The 20,920-nt window shown below is 45.7% G+C and overlaps 1 protein-coding gene across 1 annotated transcript; it reads right to left on the bottom strand.

Moving 5' to 3' along the window:
• Nucleotides 1-4,318: 4,318 nt before the first annotated feature.
• SF3A1 (splicing factor 3a subunit 1) lies at nucleotides 4,319-20,857 on the bottom strand. Its single transcript, XM_083717134.1, has 18 exons — nucleotides 20,418-20,857; nucleotides 20,002-20,289; nucleotides 18,469-18,581; nucleotides 18,026-18,230; nucleotides 17,475-17,732; nucleotides 16,444-16,518; nucleotides 15,546-15,696; nucleotides 14,532-14,725; nucleotides 13,757-13,874; nucleotides 13,419-13,604; nucleotides 11,957-12,078; nucleotides 11,577-11,819; nucleotides 11,044-11,254; nucleotides 9,899-9,928; nucleotides 7,811-7,965; nucleotides 7,189-7,290; nucleotides 5,993-6,064; nucleotides 4,319-5,345 (listed from the first exon to the last, which is right to left on the bottom strand). Exons 2-18 carry the CDS (start codon nucleotides 20,062-20,064, stop codon nucleotides 5,244-5,246), a joined length of 2,400 nt encoding a protein of 799 aa, XP_083573260.1. The 5' UTR covers nucleotides 20,065-20,289; nucleotides 20,418-20,857; the 3' UTR covers nucleotides 4,319-5,243.
• Between the last annotated feature and the right edge of the window lie 63 nt (nucleotides 20,858-20,920).

The raw sequence follows: 20,920 nt of genomic DNA on the forward strand, positions 1-20,920 counted from the left end.
CTCTGGGTGGCTTCCAACAAAACACTAAAACGCAATAACCTATTAAACATTAACAGCTTCCCTAAACAGGGCTGCCTTCAGATGTTTTCTAAAAGTTTGGTAGTTATTTTTCTCTTTGACATCTGGTAGGAGGGTGTTCCACAGGGCGGATGCCACTACCGAGAAGGCCCTCTGCCTGGTTCCCTGTAACTTGGCTTCTCGCAGAGAGGGAACCGCCAGAAGGCCCTCACAGCTGGACCTCAGTGTCCAGGCAGAACGATGGAGGTGGAGACGCTCCTTCAGGTATCCTGGACTGAGGCCATTTAGGGCTTTAAAGGTCAGCACCAACACTTTGAATTGTGCTTGGAAACGTGCTGTGAGCCAATGTAGGTCTTTCAAGACCGGTGTTATATGGTCTCGGCGGCCGCTCCCAGTCACCAGTCTAGCTGCCGTTGATGGGTGTTTTCCTCTGCTTTATGACATGCTACCCTTTCTTTTGGAGTCTGAATCCATGTGCAATAGATATACACCACTGTCCTTCTGGGCATGTATTTGGTTGAGGTTGCTGAATTAGGAAAACAGTAATAAAGTGCGTATATGTTATGTGTGTGTATATAGGTAAAGGTAAAGGGACCCCTAACCACTAGGTCCAGTCGTGACTGACTCTGGGGTTGCGGCACTCATCTTGCTTTACTGGCCGAGGGAGCTGGCATACAGCTTCTGGGTCATGTGGCCAGCATGACTAAGCCGCTTCTGGCGAACCAGAGCAGCGCATGGAAACGCCATTTACCTTCCTGCCGGAGCGGTGCCTATTTATCTACTTGCACTTTGATGTGCTTTTGAACTGCTAGGTTAGCAGGAGCAGGGACCAAGCAATAGAAGCTCACCCCGTCGAGGGGATTCGAACCGCCAACCTTCTGATCAGCAAGTCCTAGGCTCTGTGCTTTAACCCACAGCGCCACCCGCATCCCTATGTGTGTATTTACGTATCTATAAATACACATGCCCATATATCACATGTAGGTAGATGGGAGTAGACACACATAGATCTTAGAGACAACAAGGCTCTTGGAGCTGTTACAAGGTAGAGTGATGAATTGTGCTCGGAAACGTACTGGGAGCCAGTGTAGGTATTTCAAGACTGGTGTTATATTGTCTCGGCGGCTGCTCCCAGTCAACAGTCTAGCTGCCGCATTCTGGATTAGTTGTAGTTTCCAGGTCACCTTCAAAGGTAGCCCCACATAGAGCGCATTGCAGTAGTCCAAGCAAGAGATAACGAGAGCATGCACCACTCTGGTGAGACAGTCCGCGGGCAGATAGGGTCTCAGCCTGCATACCAGTTGGAGCTGATAAACAGCTGCCCTGGACACAGAATTGACCTGCGCCTCCATGGACAGATGTGAGTCCAGAATGACTCCCAGGCTGCGCACCTGGGTCTTCAGGGGCACAGTTACCCCATTCAGGACCAGGGAGTCCTCCACACCCGTCCGTCTCCTGTCCCCCCAAAACAGTACTTCTGTCTTGTCAGGATTCAACCTCAATCTGTTAGCCGCATCTGGTTGGCCACTTTGAGAAAAGGATGCTGGACTAGTTAAGCCTTTGACTTGATCCAGTGGGGCTCTTGCTTTCAATGCCCAACATGTCCACCCATGAGATTTTAAGAGAGACCGCAGCATCTGGAACATCAGACCAGGTGTGGGGGACCTTTCAGATGATGCTGCTGAACGACATCTCCCACCAGCCCAAGAAAGCATGGTCAATGTCCACAGATGACGCAATTTGTAAATCATCAACATCAGGAGAGCTAAAGGTCCCCCACACCTGCCCCAGAGGGAAGCCACAGCAACCAGAGCAGGGTAGATGGGCCACAGCCTGACTAAAAATGAAATCTGCTACATACATCCCAGCCAGCAGAGAAATGTGTGTTTTTCAGAAAAGACCTGCAAGTGATTAAGTTGCCTGAAATCAGCTGAAGAACTGCAAAAGGGCAGATGGAACCAAACATGGTTACAAGACTGTTCTGAGAGACTGGAATCTATCACCAAGGCTTCCAAATAAAAGGTTTCTGGGTGGCTTTGGCAGAACCCAGGCAGCTGCCTCTCAAAGCTCAATTGCAGCCGGGTTTGTTCCATTCCCCAGGCACAGCACAGTCATATATACGTCAGCAATATTTGTTCCCAAGGGTCCACTCAAGCTGTGAGACTGCAGAGCCTGAAGATTTCCATAAACTGGGGTGTCTTCACTCTTGGCAACTTGCATTCCAGCCCATGTTAGGAGACCCACTTCCACCTCTCTCCTCCTGGCCTTCCTATGCCCATTCATAAATCTTCCAGCCCAAGGAGACCCTAAGTCTGGGACATCAACTGCCACCCCAAAAGGGATGCATAGACAAGTTAAAGGACAATCATTTGGGCCATGGACCCAGGGAGTTAGCAAAGTCAATCTACAGTCTACAGTATGAGTCCAGCTGATTTTGCAGAGAACAAGGAAGTGAGCTGAGAACACAGGAAGTTACCCAATGCAGTCAGACCATTGGTCCATTTAGTTCAGTACTGTCTGCACTGACTGGCAACAGCTTTCCAGTATTTCAGGCAAGGTGCATTTCCCCAGCCCTACCTGCAGAATGAACCGGAGACTTTCTGCATGCAAAGGAGACTCTGCCAAGAGAATGAGGCCATTCCTCTAAAAATAAAGATCTGAGGTCTCATGATTGTTACAAAACAGCTGACTTAAACAGTAAGGTGCCTTATACCAAAGTGAGATCACTGGTTCATCAAGCACAGGGGTCAGCAACCTTTTTCAGCCGTGGGCCAGTCCACCGTTCCTCAGAACATGTGGTGGGCCAGACTATATTTTGGAAAAAAATATATGAACGAATTCCTTTGCCCCATAAATAACTCAAGAGATGCATTTTACATAAAGGACACATTCTACTCATGTAAAAACACACTGATTCCCGGACCATCCGAGGGCCAGATTGAGAAGGCGATTGGCCCACGGGCCTTAGGTTGCCTACCCCTGATCTAGCACAACAGTGCCCAAACTCCTTTTTCAGGCAGGAGGCAGTCGCAGCTCTATCTTGAAGTGTTGAGGATTCTTCACATTCTGCATGCAAAGCAGGAGCTCTGCCACTAAGCTTTGGCCCTGTGGGAAGCCGAGAAAGAAAAAGCAACGCTGCTTTGTGATAGCCATTTAATTTGGACACTCTTAAGGGAAGCAAGCAACAACTCGATCAGGGGTATGGGAGGAAAAGGCTGGAAGGGGGTGCCTCTAGCTGTGAGCTCCTAAACAATAGGTGCCAAAGATGCAGGGGGGGATTTGGAGCATGTAGCACAGCATTTAGAGAAGCAGGCTTTCAAGACCTGGCACCCAACATTAGCCCAAGCATGCCCTTTGGGACTTGCTTTGTAATCTTTGTACCATCTATTTGCATAGTAAACTGCCTCAACAGTTGAAAGGCCAATGATTTAAACAGCTTTCTCTAGGACGGCGCCTTCTAAATGATTTGGACTCAAATTCCCATCAGTCCCAGCTAGAGCAGCAATGCTGCCTGGGGCTGATGGGAGATGTAGTCAAAACATCTCTAGGGCACCAGCCTGGGACAGGCTAATTTAGAACCTACAGTCATACCTCGTTACATTCGGTTCAGGTTACGTCTATTCAGGTTGCGTCCCGCAGCAACCCAGAAGTACAGTGGTACCTCGGGTTAAGTACTTAATTCATTCTGGAGGTTCTTAACCTGAAACTGTTCTTAACCTGAAGACCACTTTAGCTAATGGGGCCTCCCGCTGCTGCCGCACCGCTGGAGCACGATTTCTTTTCTCATCCTGAAGGAAAGTTCTTAACCCGAGGTACTATTTCTGGGTTAGTGGAGTCTGTGACCTGAAGCGTATGTAACCTGAAGCATATGTAACCTGAGTTACCACTGTACCGGAAAGGGTTACTTCCGGGCTTCGCCGCTCGCGCATGCACAGACGCTCCAAATGACGTCACGCACATGCACAGAAACGGCGAATCACAATCCACGCACGTTCAGGTTGCATTCTGCTCATGTTGCAAACAGGGATGTGGAACAGATCCTGTTCACAACCAGAGGTACCACTGTATTGTGTAACTCTTTAGCCGTGATAAGGAAAGGCTCCAAAAGCCTCTGCCACCAAAATTACAGCCTTCGATTATCAAAAACCTACAGACTCTATAAGCAAGTGTGGCTGCACTGCAAGGGGTAAAGATAAGAGACTTGAACAGCATCTGCCCTCTGAAGGCTTCTTTTAGCCTTTAGAACGTCTTGGGTGGAAAGACAAGCAGCGATTTGCAAAAAAGACACACAGATTTAAAATCATTTCCATATTTTGTATTGAAGTCAGTGAAAGTGTGTTACACTTTTGTCAGGTTCATATAGTTTGATGAGTAATCTCCCAAACTAAGAGGGTTAAATCTTGGCAAGATTCTGAGGAATCTAGCGCAAGCCCCTTGAAGCTCATGTGTTGCTCAAACACTTAATACAGAAGGCCAGGAGCCAAGAACAAAGTGACTTCTTTTTCTCTCAACTCAAAAGCAATGCAATGGAGGAGGTAAGTTGCTCCAAAGCAGGAGGGTGGGGAGTAAAAAATTATGCTGGACTAATGTAAGCCGCTTCCAGGAATCCTGACCAATTCCACTGTTCTGAATAAGAGCTCACGCTGCAGGTTTACTGGGTTACCAGCTTCTTCCATCTCTGTTGTCTGACCATTCCCAGGAAACCCAGGTAATTGCAAAAGACATCAGAGCTCAGAGATTTCACATGGAAAAATCACAAATGCTTTTATTACACTAGTTATTTGGAATAAGGAAGTTAAACTGAAATGTTTCATCCAGAAGGTATCATTCTCTTATATGCCAGGCAAGCCCCTTCCAAAAGTTTAACGTACATGGGTCAGATCTAATCAAAGCTAAGAGAGATCTTAGCCGCAGAGGCAAAACGTTGCAAGAAATTAAAACACAAGACCACTGAAAAGAAATGCTAGCCAAGCAGCGATTCTGATAACACTGTGAATATATAGCACGAGCTGCTGAAATATACACACATCAACTTGAAAAATAATTCACAGTGACTCCAAGGGCATGAACAACTTTCTCCAGCTGAAGGGATTACCAGATACAAGCTGAAGGTACAAAGCATTGCCCATGTGGGAACGCCATGTGGATGTTACTCAGGAGCTGGCAGATTCTGGCAGCTTGTCTTATGCCATATACTGTGGGGCAGCTGCCTTGCCAATGGAGTCCTACTTCTTTCTACCACCTCTTTCTTTGAGTGCTAAGTGGATCACTGACCCGCTGGTCATGTTGTAATAAGCCAGAGAGTTGGAATCTTTGATGAAGATGCCCTGAAAAGACAAGACACAAGAGGGTCTCAACAGTGCTAAGCTTCGTGCTTGGCAAGGAAAACAAAACCCACCCTTTGCACCAGAAGGAAACCACAGGAAGCTGCCTTGCACAGAGTCACACCATTGGTCTATCTAGCTCATCACTGTCTACACTGACCAGCAGCCCCACCTGGAGATGCTGGGGAATGAATATGGGATTTCCTGCATGCAAAGCAACCGCTCTACCACTGAGTTATAGCCCTTCCTTCATATCTCAGCATGGAATGCGATTCATGGGATTTGCGATTTAAGCTTGAAAAAGGCAAGGGAACAGATAAGGCACAGGGCTGGGATCTTAAGATACTCAGGGTTAAGTGGAATGCTCTCCCCAAGGAGGTTCAGCTGGCGCCTTCATTATATACCTTTATGCGCCAGGCAAAAAAGTTCCTCTTCAGCCAGGGCTTTAGTTGATTAACATGCTACATACCCTTTTAAATGTGTTTGTGGGAGACGGTGGAGAGGAGAGAGGTTATTGGTTTGTTTTTGTTTTTGTTTTTATTATTTCTTTTGTATCTTGTATTTTTATGTTGTGAATCCTGAGATCTATGAATGAAGAACGGCAAACTAACTAACTAACTTATTAAGGGCCAACGGGACCACACACCCACCTCATATTGGAGCTTTTGTTTCCCAGCAGGCATTCCAGTGGCCTCATGAATCTTGACCTTGATAACAGAAACCTAGGAACCAAAGGAAACCCACAAACACCTTCAATGAAATTGGGCACTATACAAGGGACTTCTACAGCACATGCTTGGGAAACGTAACATGACAGAAAGGAAAAGGTTTGCCATGAATGTCATAAAAGGAAAGCTGTATCAATCAATAGAGAAATGAATCAGGGAGCAAGGATGCCAAATGGTGACTCATCAGTTAAATCTGGTCAGGTATTTTATACCCAGGAATGGTAAAAGCTTTGCCTGCTGCTTCATGGTTATAAACAGCCACACACTGTTCTCTCTTTTAATGCCTGCTGTGCATCTTTACATGTTAGCATTATTATTATTATAAGCTGGCTTATAGAAATATAAAATACATGTAAATATACAGTGTTTAAAACTAAGCAGTAAAAGAGCAATCGAATATTTAATACTAAACACATACACCCCATTAAAATCAGCAATATAAAAACTGGAAGAATATACAAAGCAGCCTTTCCTCCCAAAATTAAAAACTGATGATTAGGAAAAGCAGCCCATTAGATGACATCAAATGCTTGAGAACAGAAGAAAGTTTTAAACTGGGGCCAAAAAAGACAGTATCAGCACCATGTGGGTCTTGCTGCGGAGTCCCGTCCCCCCCACAAACAGGGAGCTACTCTCTGAACCTCTCCAGAATGAAGAGAGAGTTTGGTGTAGATCTTAATGCATGGGTAGATTCATATTGGGAGAGACATTCCATTAAGCAGTGTGGTGCTGAACTGTGTAAACCTTATAGCACACTGATTTGGGCCTGGAAATGCACGGCCTGCCAGTAAAGCGCAGCCAGAACAGGTGTTAAAAGGTACAATCACCTGGCTGCAACAATTAATCTGGCTACTGCATTCTGCAACAGCTGCAGTTCCTGAAGAGTCACATAATCTAACATTTTTATATGTAACTCTCTGCTGCAACACCTGCACTCCACAAGTAGTAAGACAATATTTATAGCTTTTGCTGGTTTTATTAATGGCACCTGGCCGCTGATAAAGATGGGGATCATTTTATGCAGCAAAATACTCTTTCCAAACCCCAGATAACTGTCTGAAGAGCAAAGCAGACACTGACAACAGAGAAACCAGCCAGCCATTGCTTGAGCCACATACCTGGTCAGAGAGAGGGAGGGTGAACACCAGCACCTGGCCATTCAGCTTCCATTCTGTCTTGTCCTGCATGTTAGGAACTTGAACTTTGACGGTGACTGGGCCCTAAGGGAGTAAGCAGAATTAGTGTTAAGGGTGTGTGTGTGCTTAAGAACACAAGAGCCTGCTGGATCAGGCCAATGGCCCACCTATTTCAGCATCCTGTTCTCACAGCGGCCAACCAGATGCCTGTAGGAAATCTGGATTCGAGCTGTCTCCTGTCCTGTGGTTTCCAGCAACTGGTATTCCGAAGCATTACTGCCTCTGACTGTGGAGGCAGAGCACAGCCATTGTGGCTTGCAGCCATTGATAGCCATCTCCCCCATGAATTTGTCAAATCTGACAAAGGAGAAGAAGGGAGAACCAATGATAAAATAGATAAAGAAACCTCTGCTTCTTCCTGGAAGGCTGCCCTTCTACCTTTTGAATTCCTTTCCCTTGCAAATTCCCCCATTCAGATTGCAAGTGGAGAACTTCGGGCTAGCAACCCAGCTTAATCGGAATGTGAAGGGTCGCTGATCACCCAACCCGCTAGAAGATTCCTCTGGCCTAAGATCAAAACACCATTATTTATTTAAGCACACACCTTGTTTCTGCGCAGGAATTCCTCTTCCGGCATCAGGTTCTCTTCAGATTTCAGCTTCTTGGAGGCCGGCTCATCATCCATGGGAGGTGGAGGGTGGACAGGAGGCATAGGGGCCGGAGCACTCACTGGCGCCACAGGAGGAGCTGGAACAAAAGCTGATTGGGGGGGGGGATATTTATTCTGCAAGAAAATCACTAGTGGCGTTTGGAGCAAAAGACGTGGACAGAACCCCAAAGCAGTGGTGTCAAATGCAGAAAAAGCCTGGTATAGTCCCATCTCCATTTCTGCTTGAGAAGGTAGCACAGGAAGCATGTGTGGAGGCATCTTCCAATGCTAATCAAGGGCAAAACAACTCACTTATGAGCTTGCTTGCAAGAAATAACTAAGAAGGGGGGGGTGTTTGTGTCTCTGCTCCCAACCTCCTGGCCTTTAGAAATAAGGTGATTTTATGTTTTTGGTGTATGCTAAAAACCAAAGCACCAAAGCACTTTCAGAATGGTGTTATTGGTTATGCATAGTACTAGTCACTGTGAAGTTGTGGAGTTGTATCTTTTTTAAAAAAATAATAATTGTTTTACTTCTCATGTATCAAATGCCTTTTATTCTTCTGAACGCTGCTATGGTTACTTTAAATATTAAAGCGTTTTATATGTGTTTTTTTAAACGTAAGCAACAATTTTGCTTGATTTTTATAGAAAGGCAGGGTATAAAAATAGCAGGGGTTTTTTTAATAAAAAAAGTTTAATGACTCTGGAGGGACCAGTGGCCTTTGCAATCTCCCTGGCACCAGAGAGAAGTATGGATCCTTAAAATACATTTCCTGGTCACAAGAAGGTGGAATGGAAATCTCTTGAAAGAGTTACATTTGACACCATTGCCTTTAGGGAAAGAAAAGAGACCAAAAGAAAAAAGAAAAGCAAGAGTAAGTAGAAACTCCCAAGGCATAAAAGCTGTGTTAAAATGAGATTAGTTGAGCTAAAAAGCCTAGGAAAGTTGTCAGCTTCTCCTATCCAAGCACTGCAAAAGTCAGGACATCGCACCTGCTGGAAGTCTAAGCTTCAGTGCTTCTAAGTAAGGAAAATGTGGGAATGTAGAAAGCTCTGCTTCGTAGCAATAAAATGAAGGTTAAATAACTTTGGGGGGGGGGGAGATGAACGCACCTAAACACATGTGATGCATCTGCTATCCCAGAGTAGGCTGAAGTCCCTTTCCTAGGCTTTGCTGCAGCTGTGTAGGAAGTTAATGCTAGTCGTGAGCTTTATGACACAAGTATCGCTATGGTCAAGTTGCCCTTGTTTCCTTACGGGTCCTCATGAACTATCCTGGGCTGCAACTGCAATGTGCCTGACCAGAAGTGTACAGCTGAAAATGCAATATGTGAATCTGCCCTTGCTCTGTTCCCTGGGTTTCAAATACTTGGGCCTGGCGACTACTTTCCATTCACGTTTGTTTGTTTTTTAAAAAAATCACAGATCTTTCAACTCCACTGTGAACTCTTTGGCTTGGAATGACTGGGGTATTAAGCATTTAAGAGAATTACAAGAATTTCAGACAAGAACACTTCCACGTGACAGCCAGGGATCTAAGTGACTCGATAGCATCTTATTTATGTACCTTGAGCTACTTTTCTCAAACTTGGATGGTGGTCATTGAAAAGAGGGAGAGCCACACACAAAGCAGCCAGACCATGAAGGCGAGATGAGGGGGGCAGGGCTTAAAGCTACTTTGCAACAACTATAGCGGGTGTGAAGCAACTGAAACACAGACAGAAGACTCTGGCTCTTTCCAAGGGCACAAAGTGGCTCTTCCTCTATTCCTGCCTTTGTTTCTCTTGCAAAACGACAGTGTCTGGAGAACTGCAAGCTAGCATGCAGCCACAAGAATCTTTGAAGAGCGGCGACAATCAGGCCAAGTAGTCTACAAAAGGTCAAGAACTATTGACACACAGAGACGCACACCACAGCCAGGAATCCCCGGTACCACTCTGGACAGACAAGAGAAGTGAAGGCATGCAAATTAAGAGCTCGACTTGAAGGTTAGTGATTAGCTGAGTTACCTCCGAGGTCACAATGACACTTAAGAAGTTACCTGGACTGCTGACTGGTCCCTGTCTGTATCCTATATTGTAACAATTAAATATAATTAGTCAATGGCTTAGCTCACCTGAAACCTATGAGATAATAAAATAGTGCCTATTTAGATTTCATTATTTAAAACGGAAAACTCTGCAGGAAAGCACAAAGGTTCCAGGCCGCTCCTTTGTCACATACAATGGTCACGAATATACTGTAATGTCACAGAGCACACTTTCAACTTATTGGGTTCAAGAACTGGGGTTGGCGGTGTGTGCTTTTCCATACCTATGCGGAAGAACGGGTCTCTGATTTAGAAAGAAAACTTGCAAGCCAACTCCTGTGTAAATGCAGCCAGCACCACAGTCTTTGTACATGAGTGAAGCATCCTAGAGGATTGAAAATGCAAGATCTAGTCTACCCTCAACCCCGTAGATGGTGGGAAGAATGATCTTGGGCCATGGAAGAAACTGAAAGCAGCCTGCCTCAGTTTCTCTGTGGAAAAGGGGCTATGGGTAGGAAAAGGTCATGGAGCATAAACAATAGACTATGCAACAATTTTTAACCCTTCATGTGAGAAAAGGAATTGGAAGGCCAGGGAGAATGAGGATGAAATTCTAAGTTCATTTTGGAAGAGGGGAACAACCAATTTGGAACAAGTAGGAGGAATTCTGTTTCTGCCCAACATTTCCTCCCTCTTCTTTTCTAGACTTCAAACTTTTGGGAGAAAGGAGTCACCTGTATAACTGTTACCAACTACAGATTATTATTTTTTAAAAAGCACACACGGTGATCATCACAAGACAATACATAGGGTAAGGCTGTCACTGTGGCATCGTATCAAACCCAAAGATGTCACCAATTTTAACACAACTGTTATTATTCATTCAGCAAATGCAGTGACTAAATTTTAGCAGTGTTGACCTCCAGGGCTTAATTCCATTGGAGAAATGGCTTTTCGGTATGGAGAATCCCAGTGAAGCCTGCAGAAACGTTTGATCAAAGACTTGCAGGTAAAGTGCAACTGCTGAATGCAGTAGCTATAGGACCACTGAGGAAAATGCGCCAACAGAAGCAAATTCTGAGACCAAGAGGAATCCTGACGGGCTTCCACAATTCCCAAAACTTATTTAGCCCGAGGTGAGATTGTTCAGCACTGACCTGTTGGCACAATCATGGGAGGGGGCCGTGGAGCCATGATGGGTGGGGCCGAAGGTGGCATCGGAACTACGTTGATCCGAGGGGCATGTATGATCGGTGGCATCGGAGCAGCGATGACAGAGCCTGGAGGTAAGCGGACCACGGAAGTCATTGGTGGGCGAGGCATGACGGGAACAGCGCTGACAACTGTTGTACGGACAGGTGGTGGCATCTAGAAGACGTAAGAATACAGGAAGTTGCTTTATGCTGAACCATGCCATGTAGGTCCATCTAGCTCAGTATGACTGGCACAGACTGGCAGCCGTTCTCCAGGGATTCAGACAGGGAATTTCTCTTGGCTCTACCTGGAGATACTGGGGATCAAACCAGAGGCCTTCTGCATGCAAACCCTGTGCTCTGCCACTGAGACGTGACCCTTCCCCAAGCAAGGCAATTCAGCTTGCAAGATGCAAATTAAAACCTATTTGGCAGAAGGAGCCAGAAGTCGTCCCCTGTTAAGCAGAGGAGTTTCCTACGGAACAAGTGGGGCTTACCGAGGGCGGGCGAGGCACTGATGCAATTGGCAGAGCGCTGGTTTGGATGTTTGGGGCCGACGAGAGGGGTGGGGGCTGGGGCATCTCATTGGGTTTGCTCGGACCAATCTTCTCCTTGCTGTCATCCTCTGGCACCAGCCCTTTGGCCTTATGGATAGCCTCAATCTGCTCCTGAAGGGTAATGTTGGCCTGAGCTGCCTGCTGAGTTCGGGCCATGCTGCCAGAGTGGCCATCCCAGGTCACCTAGTAAAACAGAAAACAGGTGAGTCTTAGTGCCTTTTGCTTTCACACTAACTAGAGTTAAGCCACTGGAGGAGGAGGCTTTCTTTCCTTCACACTTCCGGTAGCAGAGTTCTTTTTAGCCTGGCTCCCTGCCATACCTTCTCTTCTGGTTTCTGGATCTCTTCTTCCCCAATTTTCTTGCCGATAGCTGTCTCTTCAACACCAAAAATATCGGTACGGCGCTCAGCCAGCTGTTTCAAGCTGCTTTCAATGTCCAAGCCTGGAAAGTATGAGTAAAATGGGAGAGTTTGCCATGGTGGTTTTTTTTGTTGTTTTTGTTTTGGTCCTTCAAGATAGGGCACTGCTCATAGGTTCTAAGCCATCTGTTGTCGCTACTCCCATAAAATGGGCAAACAGAAATGGGATGCACTGAAAAATTTAGCCATCTGAAAATTTTGGCCGCCAAGATAGTGTTCTACCTTCTCCATTCACTACTTTGTCAGGGGTCTGGACAACCCAAACCAGGCACAGGTTTTTATATATTTCTTATGCTTATAAAGCCCATTCTTTCATTAAAAAACTCAAGAGCAGCTGACATGTACCGTACTTTTCACTCCATAGGGCTCATCAGACCATAGGGCGCACCTATTTTTTGGGGGGGGGATAAAGAAAAAAATTAACTCCCCCCCCCCAGCCCCAAAGAGCAAAGAAGCCAAGACAGCTGTCTTGGCTGCCTCTTTAGCCACACACAACCTCTCCAGCCGGGAGAAGCTGCGCACGGCTTTGTTTTTAGCTGCGGGGCTGGGCAGGGGAAGCCAGAGTTTCCCAAACCCCAGCCCCCAGAACAGGCTGATTTCCGCAAACCTTCGGAGCCCAGCAGGAACTCCCGCCGTGCTCAGGCGGCTTGTGAACAACAGGCTGCTTTCCGCAAGCCTTCGAAGCCCGGCGGGAACTCCCGCCACGCTCAGAAGTCTTGCGGAGAGCAGGCAGCTTTCTGCAAGCCTTCGGAGCCCAGCGGGAACTCCCGCTGGGCTCAGAAGGCTTGCGGATAGCTGCCTAAAGCCTGGAGAGCGAGAGGGGTCGGTGCACAGCAACCCCTCTCGCTCTCCAGGCTTCAGCGAAAGCCTGCATTCGCTCCATAAGATGCACACACATTTCCCCTTCATTTTTGGAGGGGGGAAAGTGCGTCCTATAGAGCGAAAAATACGGTAGTTGATCTTCAAATATATACTTATTGCATTCTGAATTATTACTGGGTATTTTTTCTTTTATAAACCTTTATTAGCTGCTTTGAACATCCCCGTTTGGAGAGGAAAACGCGTTAAATGTTTTACTACAGAATCAAATGAATTGCAGTGTAGTAAACACACCTGCCCCCAAAACGCCTTTTGAAATTTGATGCCTACCTGTTGCTTGATAGCTGTCCTCTTATAAAAACAAAAGTTAATCCAAGGTAATTCATTTATCTATTAATTTATTAACACTGAAGGATTCTAATTATTTCAAAAAGCATTTTAGCATCTGACTCGTTTCCTTCAGGGACGCATAAACATGTAATCAATTTTAACACAAGAACAAAATATGTCAATAAAAGACCACTCAAAACCTTGCTGGACTGACCTGGGGCATAGACCTCATCATCGCTCTGCTTCTCCCGGAGAGAGCGATCCCTTTGCTCCAACCAGCGGGGATCCAGAAGCCCAATCCGCATATGTTCTTGCATTTTGCTGGCAGGGATTTTCTCCCCCGTGATGGGGGAGACAAGATACTCATCTGGGGCCGGAGTTGGTGGCAAAGGCTTAGATGCTGGAGAGAAGAGAGAGAGAGGGGGGGGAGGGAGAGAAAGAAAGAAAGAGGAGAGAGAGATACAGTTAGAAATGTTTTACATGACCACTGGAACTGCAATGCAACCCATTCACCAGTCACAAAACCCCACCTGATCTTAATCCCAAGCTTACCTTTAGGGTCATAATCTTTCCTGACAATGACTTGGTCTGGAGTAGGAGGAAGAGGTGGTGGCATCGGAGTTTCTGGAGGTGGTGGAACTTTCTGACTCTCATCTTCTTCATCAGAGCCCTTCAAAAAAAAATTTTTAAGTGAAGAATCATGAAGCATGATTCTCTTGAAAGGCTCAACTCAGTTTTCTTAGTAAGAAGACAAACCAGGCTTAAGCAAGTTTCCTTGATTTAAGCTGGCACCAGTTAGCTCAATTGGTTAGAGCATGGTGCTAATAACGCCAAGGTCATGGATTTGATCCCCATATGGGTGCATATTCCTGCATCACAGGGAGTTACTGATCCACAGAGTCCCTTCGAACTCTATGATTCTATCATACCTTTGCGGCTGGCTTGTTCAAGCCTTGAGCTTATGAAAGGCTGCACTTCGAACCATCAACAGACTTGTGGGAATACGAATGTGCAGCGTGTTATGCAAAGGACCCTTACGGGGCTTGGACTAGACTGTTTTCAGAACCCTCTCTCATCCCTTGTAGGTTTACGGCTAAAAACAAAGATCTTCTAAAACTTTCAGAACCTTTCCCCCACCACCAGACATTAAAACCTGAGCCCCAATTTGAGTTCAGCAGAGCATTAAGGTCCAGGACACCAGCTATGCAATACAAAAAACAAACTCTTATGAACATTACTTTACTGAGTACGGGGATTAAGAGATTCAGAAAGACTACTTTCAAGCTTCGCCACACTGAAAAGACTTTCCCGCAGACTAACTGCTCACCTCATCCATGTCCTGCACTTGGGTATCCTGGTCCAACTGAGATGGTGCCTCCTCAGTCTTTTCTTGTTTCTCATCTTCATCATCTGACTCCACTTCCATCTCCACTTCTTCACTTTCGCCAAACTTCTCATAGCGCTCCTGGATGAGAATTCGAGCACCTAGCTCCTCGGGAGTGGTGGGGGGTGGGAAGTTCCCTGCAAAAAAGGGGGGGGCGGAATCATACCTTTGGTGAAACAGGTTACACAGCTGAAAAAAGGGTCATGTGTCTTCCCTAGACAAGCTCCTTGTTAAGGGTCCACCTCAGTGGGAAGTGACTGGACTTCTGGGCTGGGGGCTCTGTTAGCTTGAACTTTTTTCTGATATTTGTGGGATTCAAGAAGCAGAGTTCAAATGCAGGTCTTGCTCGCAGCTTCCATTTTATTTGCACCTGCTTTTCAAGTATATTACAGTACAGTCTTCTCCAGGACCCCCCTGAGGAGGGAGGCTCAAAGGATGATGATGATGATGATGATGATGATGATTGAAAGAAGGGCCTTTTCAGTTGTGTGTGTTTTCTCCAGAAGGTCCACCTGGCACCTTTAGCGATATCTACTTGACACCACGTAAAGACGTATATTCCCCACTCCCCACAGGCTTTTGATAAACTTGAGACGTTAAAAAGTTTCCTGCTCAAGTTTCCTGCGGCTGTTTTGTGGGTTGATGTGTTCTGTGTTTATGGTATAATGTGTTTATATTTATGTCTTTAAATGTAAGTAGCTTGGAGACCTTCGAGTAACCAGCAGCTAACTAGAATAATGATGATGATAATATTAATAACGATACAGTAATATACAGACGCTTGCTGGAGGACTTTGTTGGAAAGTAGCTATATAGTGCTTCCTTGGAGGAATAACAGATGAGTTATTCAATATTTTCATTGAGTCTAAGCGGCTTTTCCCTTCCTGACTTATGCTGGATTCAATGAGGCTTTGAGAGAGGTCAAGATATGCATTTCAGCAAAGTAAATGACCCAACCTTGCTCAGAGGGCTGGAAGTCCACGGTTTCCACCACCACAAAATCATGCCAATCGATCTGGGCATAAGCAACGCGCTCTCGCTCCTTTTCCTCCTCTTCCTTCTTCCGCTCTCGCTCCTGAAACTTGGCCCACTCCACTCTGTAACACGCCTGCACAAAGCATCAAGTAACATTTTAAAAAACCCAGTAACTGTGTTTTTGGATACATTCTCGATAAGCACCAAGGTCAACTGCTTTCAAGTGCCCCCAAAACTCAGCTTGAAGGAATTGACAAGGCCATATCCTCCCACTTCAGTCATGGAAAGAGCTGGGTTGGTGGTAATTGCAGGTGTTGGCTGGCTACCAATGGTAGTTCAGATTAACTGGATCACTGCACTTTAGAATCTGATGATGGTAGACACATTTGAAAATTACACATTGTGGGATATTTTGAGAGGCAGTGTAGTGGTTAGCGTGCTAGACTGTGTCCTGGGTCTAAATCCCCACTCAGCCATGAAATTCACTGGGTGGCCTGGGTCAGCCATCACCTCTCAGCCTAACCTACCTCACGGTAGGTTTGCCCCTTTGCAGGAAAGGTGAAATAGAAATGCAATAAATAAAATAAAAAGGTGTTTGGTAGTAACGCGAAGTGATACAATCACAAAAGGAGAATCAAAGGTCCACTTTGCCTTTATTACAAATAAGGCCACTGAGATGTAAGAATGAAATCCTACACTTGCTCACCTAGGAGGAAGCTCCACTGAACTCAGTGAGGCTTACACCTGGGTAACGTATAGGAATGCACTGAGTATTGGCAGAAATTCAAAGTGATATAAGATGGTTAGCTCAGAAGAGTGTTTTCAGATTATTTAAACCTAGCAAAGGGCAATCATGTAAAAAACTCTTTTAACTGCTTACCTGATCCAATACTTCTTTGGGGTTTTCTGCCTCCTTCTTAAGTTTTATGATCAAACCCTTGGGTGGAATCAAGATCTGGGGAAAAAAATTCAATAGGCTACTGAGACATCAGTTACAGTTAGGGTTTTCTTCTTGCCCAAGCAATCAATAGTCTGCATTAAGAAAAGCTTGCAGTAAGTATAATTTATGCAAAATAACTTTTGCCAGTGATTTTATAGTTTATTCCAGGTTTGCAAGTCACAGTAATGGGCTGGGAGGTATGTGCAACACTTGAGGTCTTATTCAACAACCCACTCAGCTTCTGAGATATCAGCAGGAAACGGCACATGTTTTCAAGCATATCTTAGCAGCCATGAGGACTAGAAACTTGCTTGTTGAGTTGTCAATGTTTCAAAGAAAAGCTGAATTCTGTGCTCCCCCCCTCCAAGTCTAGGAACAGCTTTGCCTGAAAGTAGGAACACTTTAAGGAACAGTACATGTGCACAGGATGCAGAGAAGATGGCAACTATTTGCCATAATTGGCAAAGGGTATAGCTATGACTTAGGCAAGCCAGCTCCTATTAGACAAAGCCTCCATATTTGGAGGCAGCAGTGTTTCTGAATGCCAGTTGCTGGAAAAAACCAAAGGAGGGGAGAATGCTAATGTTCTGCTTGCTGGTTTCCCACAAGCATCTGGTTGGCCAAGATGCTGGACTAGATGGGCCACTGGCCAGATCCAGCAGGCTATTGTTATGTTTTTAACAAAAAAAGAACAATTCTGCTATCATTTCCACTGCTTCTCTTGTTTGCTATGGAACAAATTTTGTTTTTATCTTGCCATATTCATACAAAAAATGTGAAATCAGTATTAGGGCACCTTAATGCCTGGGGTGTCCCTACTTTTTCATCCAGGATCCTTGCAAGCATTTCTTTTCAACCTAGACAGGAAGTCTTCAAAGTGTGTCACTTTGAAATGCACGTGTCGCTCTGCATAAATAGCACTATCCTCAAGCTTGTTCAAATGAATGCTCCTGGCATCTGAAATTTGTTACCTTAGTGTACTGTTCAACCAGTTTGGTGAAGTAGTTGAAGAGACTGTGCTGCGGGCGCAGGAAGTCAAATTGGTAATTCCTCTGCTCTTTCTGCATCAACTGGGTGAGGAACTGCCTGCCGTTCCGAGCAACAAACTGGGCTGTCAGCTTTACCACGTCCAAGTCAAAGGCTGAGATCGAGGGAGGGTCTGCAATGAACTCAAATTCCGGAGGAGGCTCTTTCGGAACCACGGTCTCTTGAATCACCTGGGCTTGTACCTGCAGAAGGAACACAGAAATGGATCACCACTTATACCCAACCAGCTGGTGTGGGGAACCTGTGGCCCTCCAAATGTCGCTGAACTACAATGCCCTTGGCCACTGACCCTGCTTGCTAGGGCTGATGGGTGCTGTAGGTAAGCAACATCTAGAGGGGCCAAACGTTCCTCACTTCTGCCAGTGAGGTATGAATGGAAGGAAAAGGCTAAGAGAAACTTATTGGCAGTTGGCCTTCCCTCCTGCAGCACCATGAAAGATAAGAGACAGACGAAGACAAGAGAGGAACCGCTTACCTTTTGGGGAAGCTGCTGTTGTGCACTCTGCTGTGCCTGCATAACTTTGGGAATGGCTGCCGAGGGCTCCTGTGCCTTCCCTTCCTTGAACTCATTGACTTTGTGGCGATAGTAGGCATGGTAAGGATCGTTGGGGTTCAAGAAGTTAAATTTGGGATTGTTGATTTCATTCTGCCTGATGCGGGCTTCAAACTCAGGACCATTTCTAGAAAAGTTATAGAGCAAAAATCAGCACCAAACCAAAATTTAAAATTCCTCAAAAGGCACCAAGGACAGGCACAGTATCCAACCCACACAAAAAAATACTGCCAAGCCTGAGTCCTCACTGCCTTTGTCCCTTAACACATTTGATTAGCTATGCATGCTGAGGCTGCCTCAACCACCCTCTTAGCTTATCTCTGCAAGAAGCTGATATTCCAAGAGTCCAGTCTAGGGTGACCTACCTGGCTACAAAGCTGGCTGTCTTGTCCACAATATTCCGAACCTCTGGAGGAGGATAAATAATTCCCACCACGGGCTTGGCTGGTGTTGCTTCTTCTTTCGGTTCATCTTCTGGCTGCAATTAGAAGTGAATATGGCATAAAAAGAAGACCAAGGATCTTTCAAAAACCAGATTGCTGAGGAAAAAAATCAAGTATTACCTCAAAGCAATAGTTTTTATTGCAGGATTGTTCTGTTGTGAAAGACTGAGCTAAACATCAACGCCCCTTGTTTAAATCTCCTTAGTGGGATGGCCTTAGAAATGTATCTATCACCTCAGTTTCAGGCCCCCCATCCCACCCTTTGTTATCTTTCTGCCAGCAGATGAAGACTGTTTTATTCCAGCATGCTTTGGGGGGTGGTTTTTAAAGCAACTGATTTTTTTAAAAAAATAGTGCTGTGTTGTTTTCACTATGTCTTCAATGGATCTGCTTTTATATTGTTTTAATTATTTTATAGTTTAATTACTTTTAAACTATTATTTTAAGTATTTTATTTTATATGTTGTTAATCTTCTGCATTTTATCTGTATTGTTCACACTGCCTTGAGTCCTGGTCTGGGAAAGAATGCTCTGTGTTTGTGTGTGTGGATAAATATAACAACAACAATAATAATAATTGGAGGATGGCAGCACCATTGTTATAGATCTTCAGACGCCAGGCAAAAACCTTCCTTCTTAAAGCAGGCCATTGGCTTTTAATAATCTATGGCCTTTTAGAGTGGGTAGGATGTTTTAATGAACCGGTTTTAATGTGTGCAGAAATTTTGTTTTTAACCTGTTTTTGTAAGTTACTTTGAGCCGTCATGGCAAAAATAAGCAGCGTATAAATTTAATAAATGAATAACCACATTTCCCATCATCACCAGCCAAAACTGCTAATAGCCAGGGATGTTAATATTATTTATACCCTGCCCATCTGGCTGAGTTTCCCCAGCCACTCTGGGTGGCTCCCAATCGAGTGTTAAAAACAATACAGCATTAAATATTATAAACTTCCTTAAACAGGGCTGTCTTCAGATGTCTTTTAAAAATAGGATAGCTGCTTATTTCCTTGACATCTGATGGGAAGCCATTCCACAGGGCGGGCGCCACCACCGAGAAGGCCCTCTGTCTGGTTCCCTGTAACCTCACTTCTCGCAGGGAGAGAACTGCCAGAAGGCCCTCGGAGCTGGACCTCAGTGTCCGAGCTGAACGATGGGGATGGAGACGCTCCTTCAGGTATACTGGGCCGCGGCCGTTTAGGGTTGAGAAGAGCTGGCAGTCACGCAAACTGTGGGGGGCATAAGTTCCCGATTCCCCACTTTAGAAAATTCCCATACATCCACGAGCTGCAAACTACGCCCCCCAGCATGCACCGCTCTCGTCCCGCAAGGCATCCTGGGAGGAGGACCTCCCCCTTCAGGAGGCCTTGGACATTAACCGGGGTGGGGGGGTGGAAAGATGAAGGAACCTCAGAGACTGGGCTTCTGATAAACGGACTAGGCCGAAAATTACCTGTTTCGCTTCAGGGGGCGCTGGCTGGGCAGGCGCCATCGCCTGCACAGGCCCGGCCGGCATGGCGGCTCTTCGCTCCGACGTTAGACGCGCGGCGCTCAACAAAACACCGAGCTCGGCGACAAAATGGCGTCGCCGTCAGCTGTGGCTGCGCGCGCATGCAGAGCGGCCACGTCAAAAGAAGGAGGAGCGGTATAAGTATGGGGGAGCTATTTGGCGCATGCGCGTTGTCCTCTTCGAGCCCATTTGAGGCACCGGAGACGATGAGAGTCTGCGGCTCCCCTGATTCTTCACATAAAGTTAAGGCAAATACTTGCAGAGCCTTTAACCTTCACTTCCAGACCCGAGCGCATTATTTCTTTATGTCCTTGCAAATGAAAACATGATTTTGAAATAAAATAAAGGATAAAGGATACACCTGACCTATGCATGTTTACTCGAAAGTAAATCTCATCTTGTTCAATCCTGTTCTAATATCAAGCACAGTATAGATGAGTTTCACCCTGAGGGATGTCAAGGGAACACCTAATTCCACCCAATTCTGGCCAATATCGTTGTGAGCGGGGGCAAGTGCGATTATTATTATTATTATTATTGCGTGCATCTGATTTTTAAAAACAGTTTGTCAGACTTTTCCTGTTTTCGCATTCTCTTCCTCACATCCCTCCCCTCCCACCGGGATTTCCTTCTGATCTAACAGCCCAATTATCCAACTTTAATGCATGTGGTCAAGGAAACTGCTATCGCAGTATGTATATCCCTTAGGTCTCTAAGGTCTCTAAAGGAGATCTAAGTGCCACAATAAAAATCTTGGGTCTTCGACGTGTCGGAAGACGCTTGGACATCCCCCTGCCCTAACATGGCTCCGCTCTGCATAGAGCGACTGGTCAAACGCGAACCGAACGTTTTGTGAAACGCA

This window comes from Podarcis gaigeae, assembly GCF_964106915.1.
Source record: "Podarcis gaigeae genome assembly, chromosome: 16".
Taxonomy (NCBI): domain Eukaryota; kingdom Metazoa; phylum Chordata; class Lepidosauria; order Squamata; family Lacertidae; genus Podarcis; species Podarcis gaigeae.

Coding starts and splice junctions, on each gene's coding strand:
- SF3A1 (XM_083717134.1), bottom strand. CDS start 20,064: ATGCCGGCCGGGCCTGTGCAGGCGATGGCGCCTGCCCAGCCAGCGCCC. Junction 18,582..20,001: donor CGCCCCCTGAAGCGAAACAG/GTAATTTTCGGC, acceptor TTCTAATTGCAG/CCAGAAGATGAACCGAAAGA. Junction 13,605..13,756: donor GAAAGATTATGACCCTAAAG/GTAAGCTTGGGA, acceptor TCTTCTCTCCAG/CATCTAAGCCTTTGCCACCA.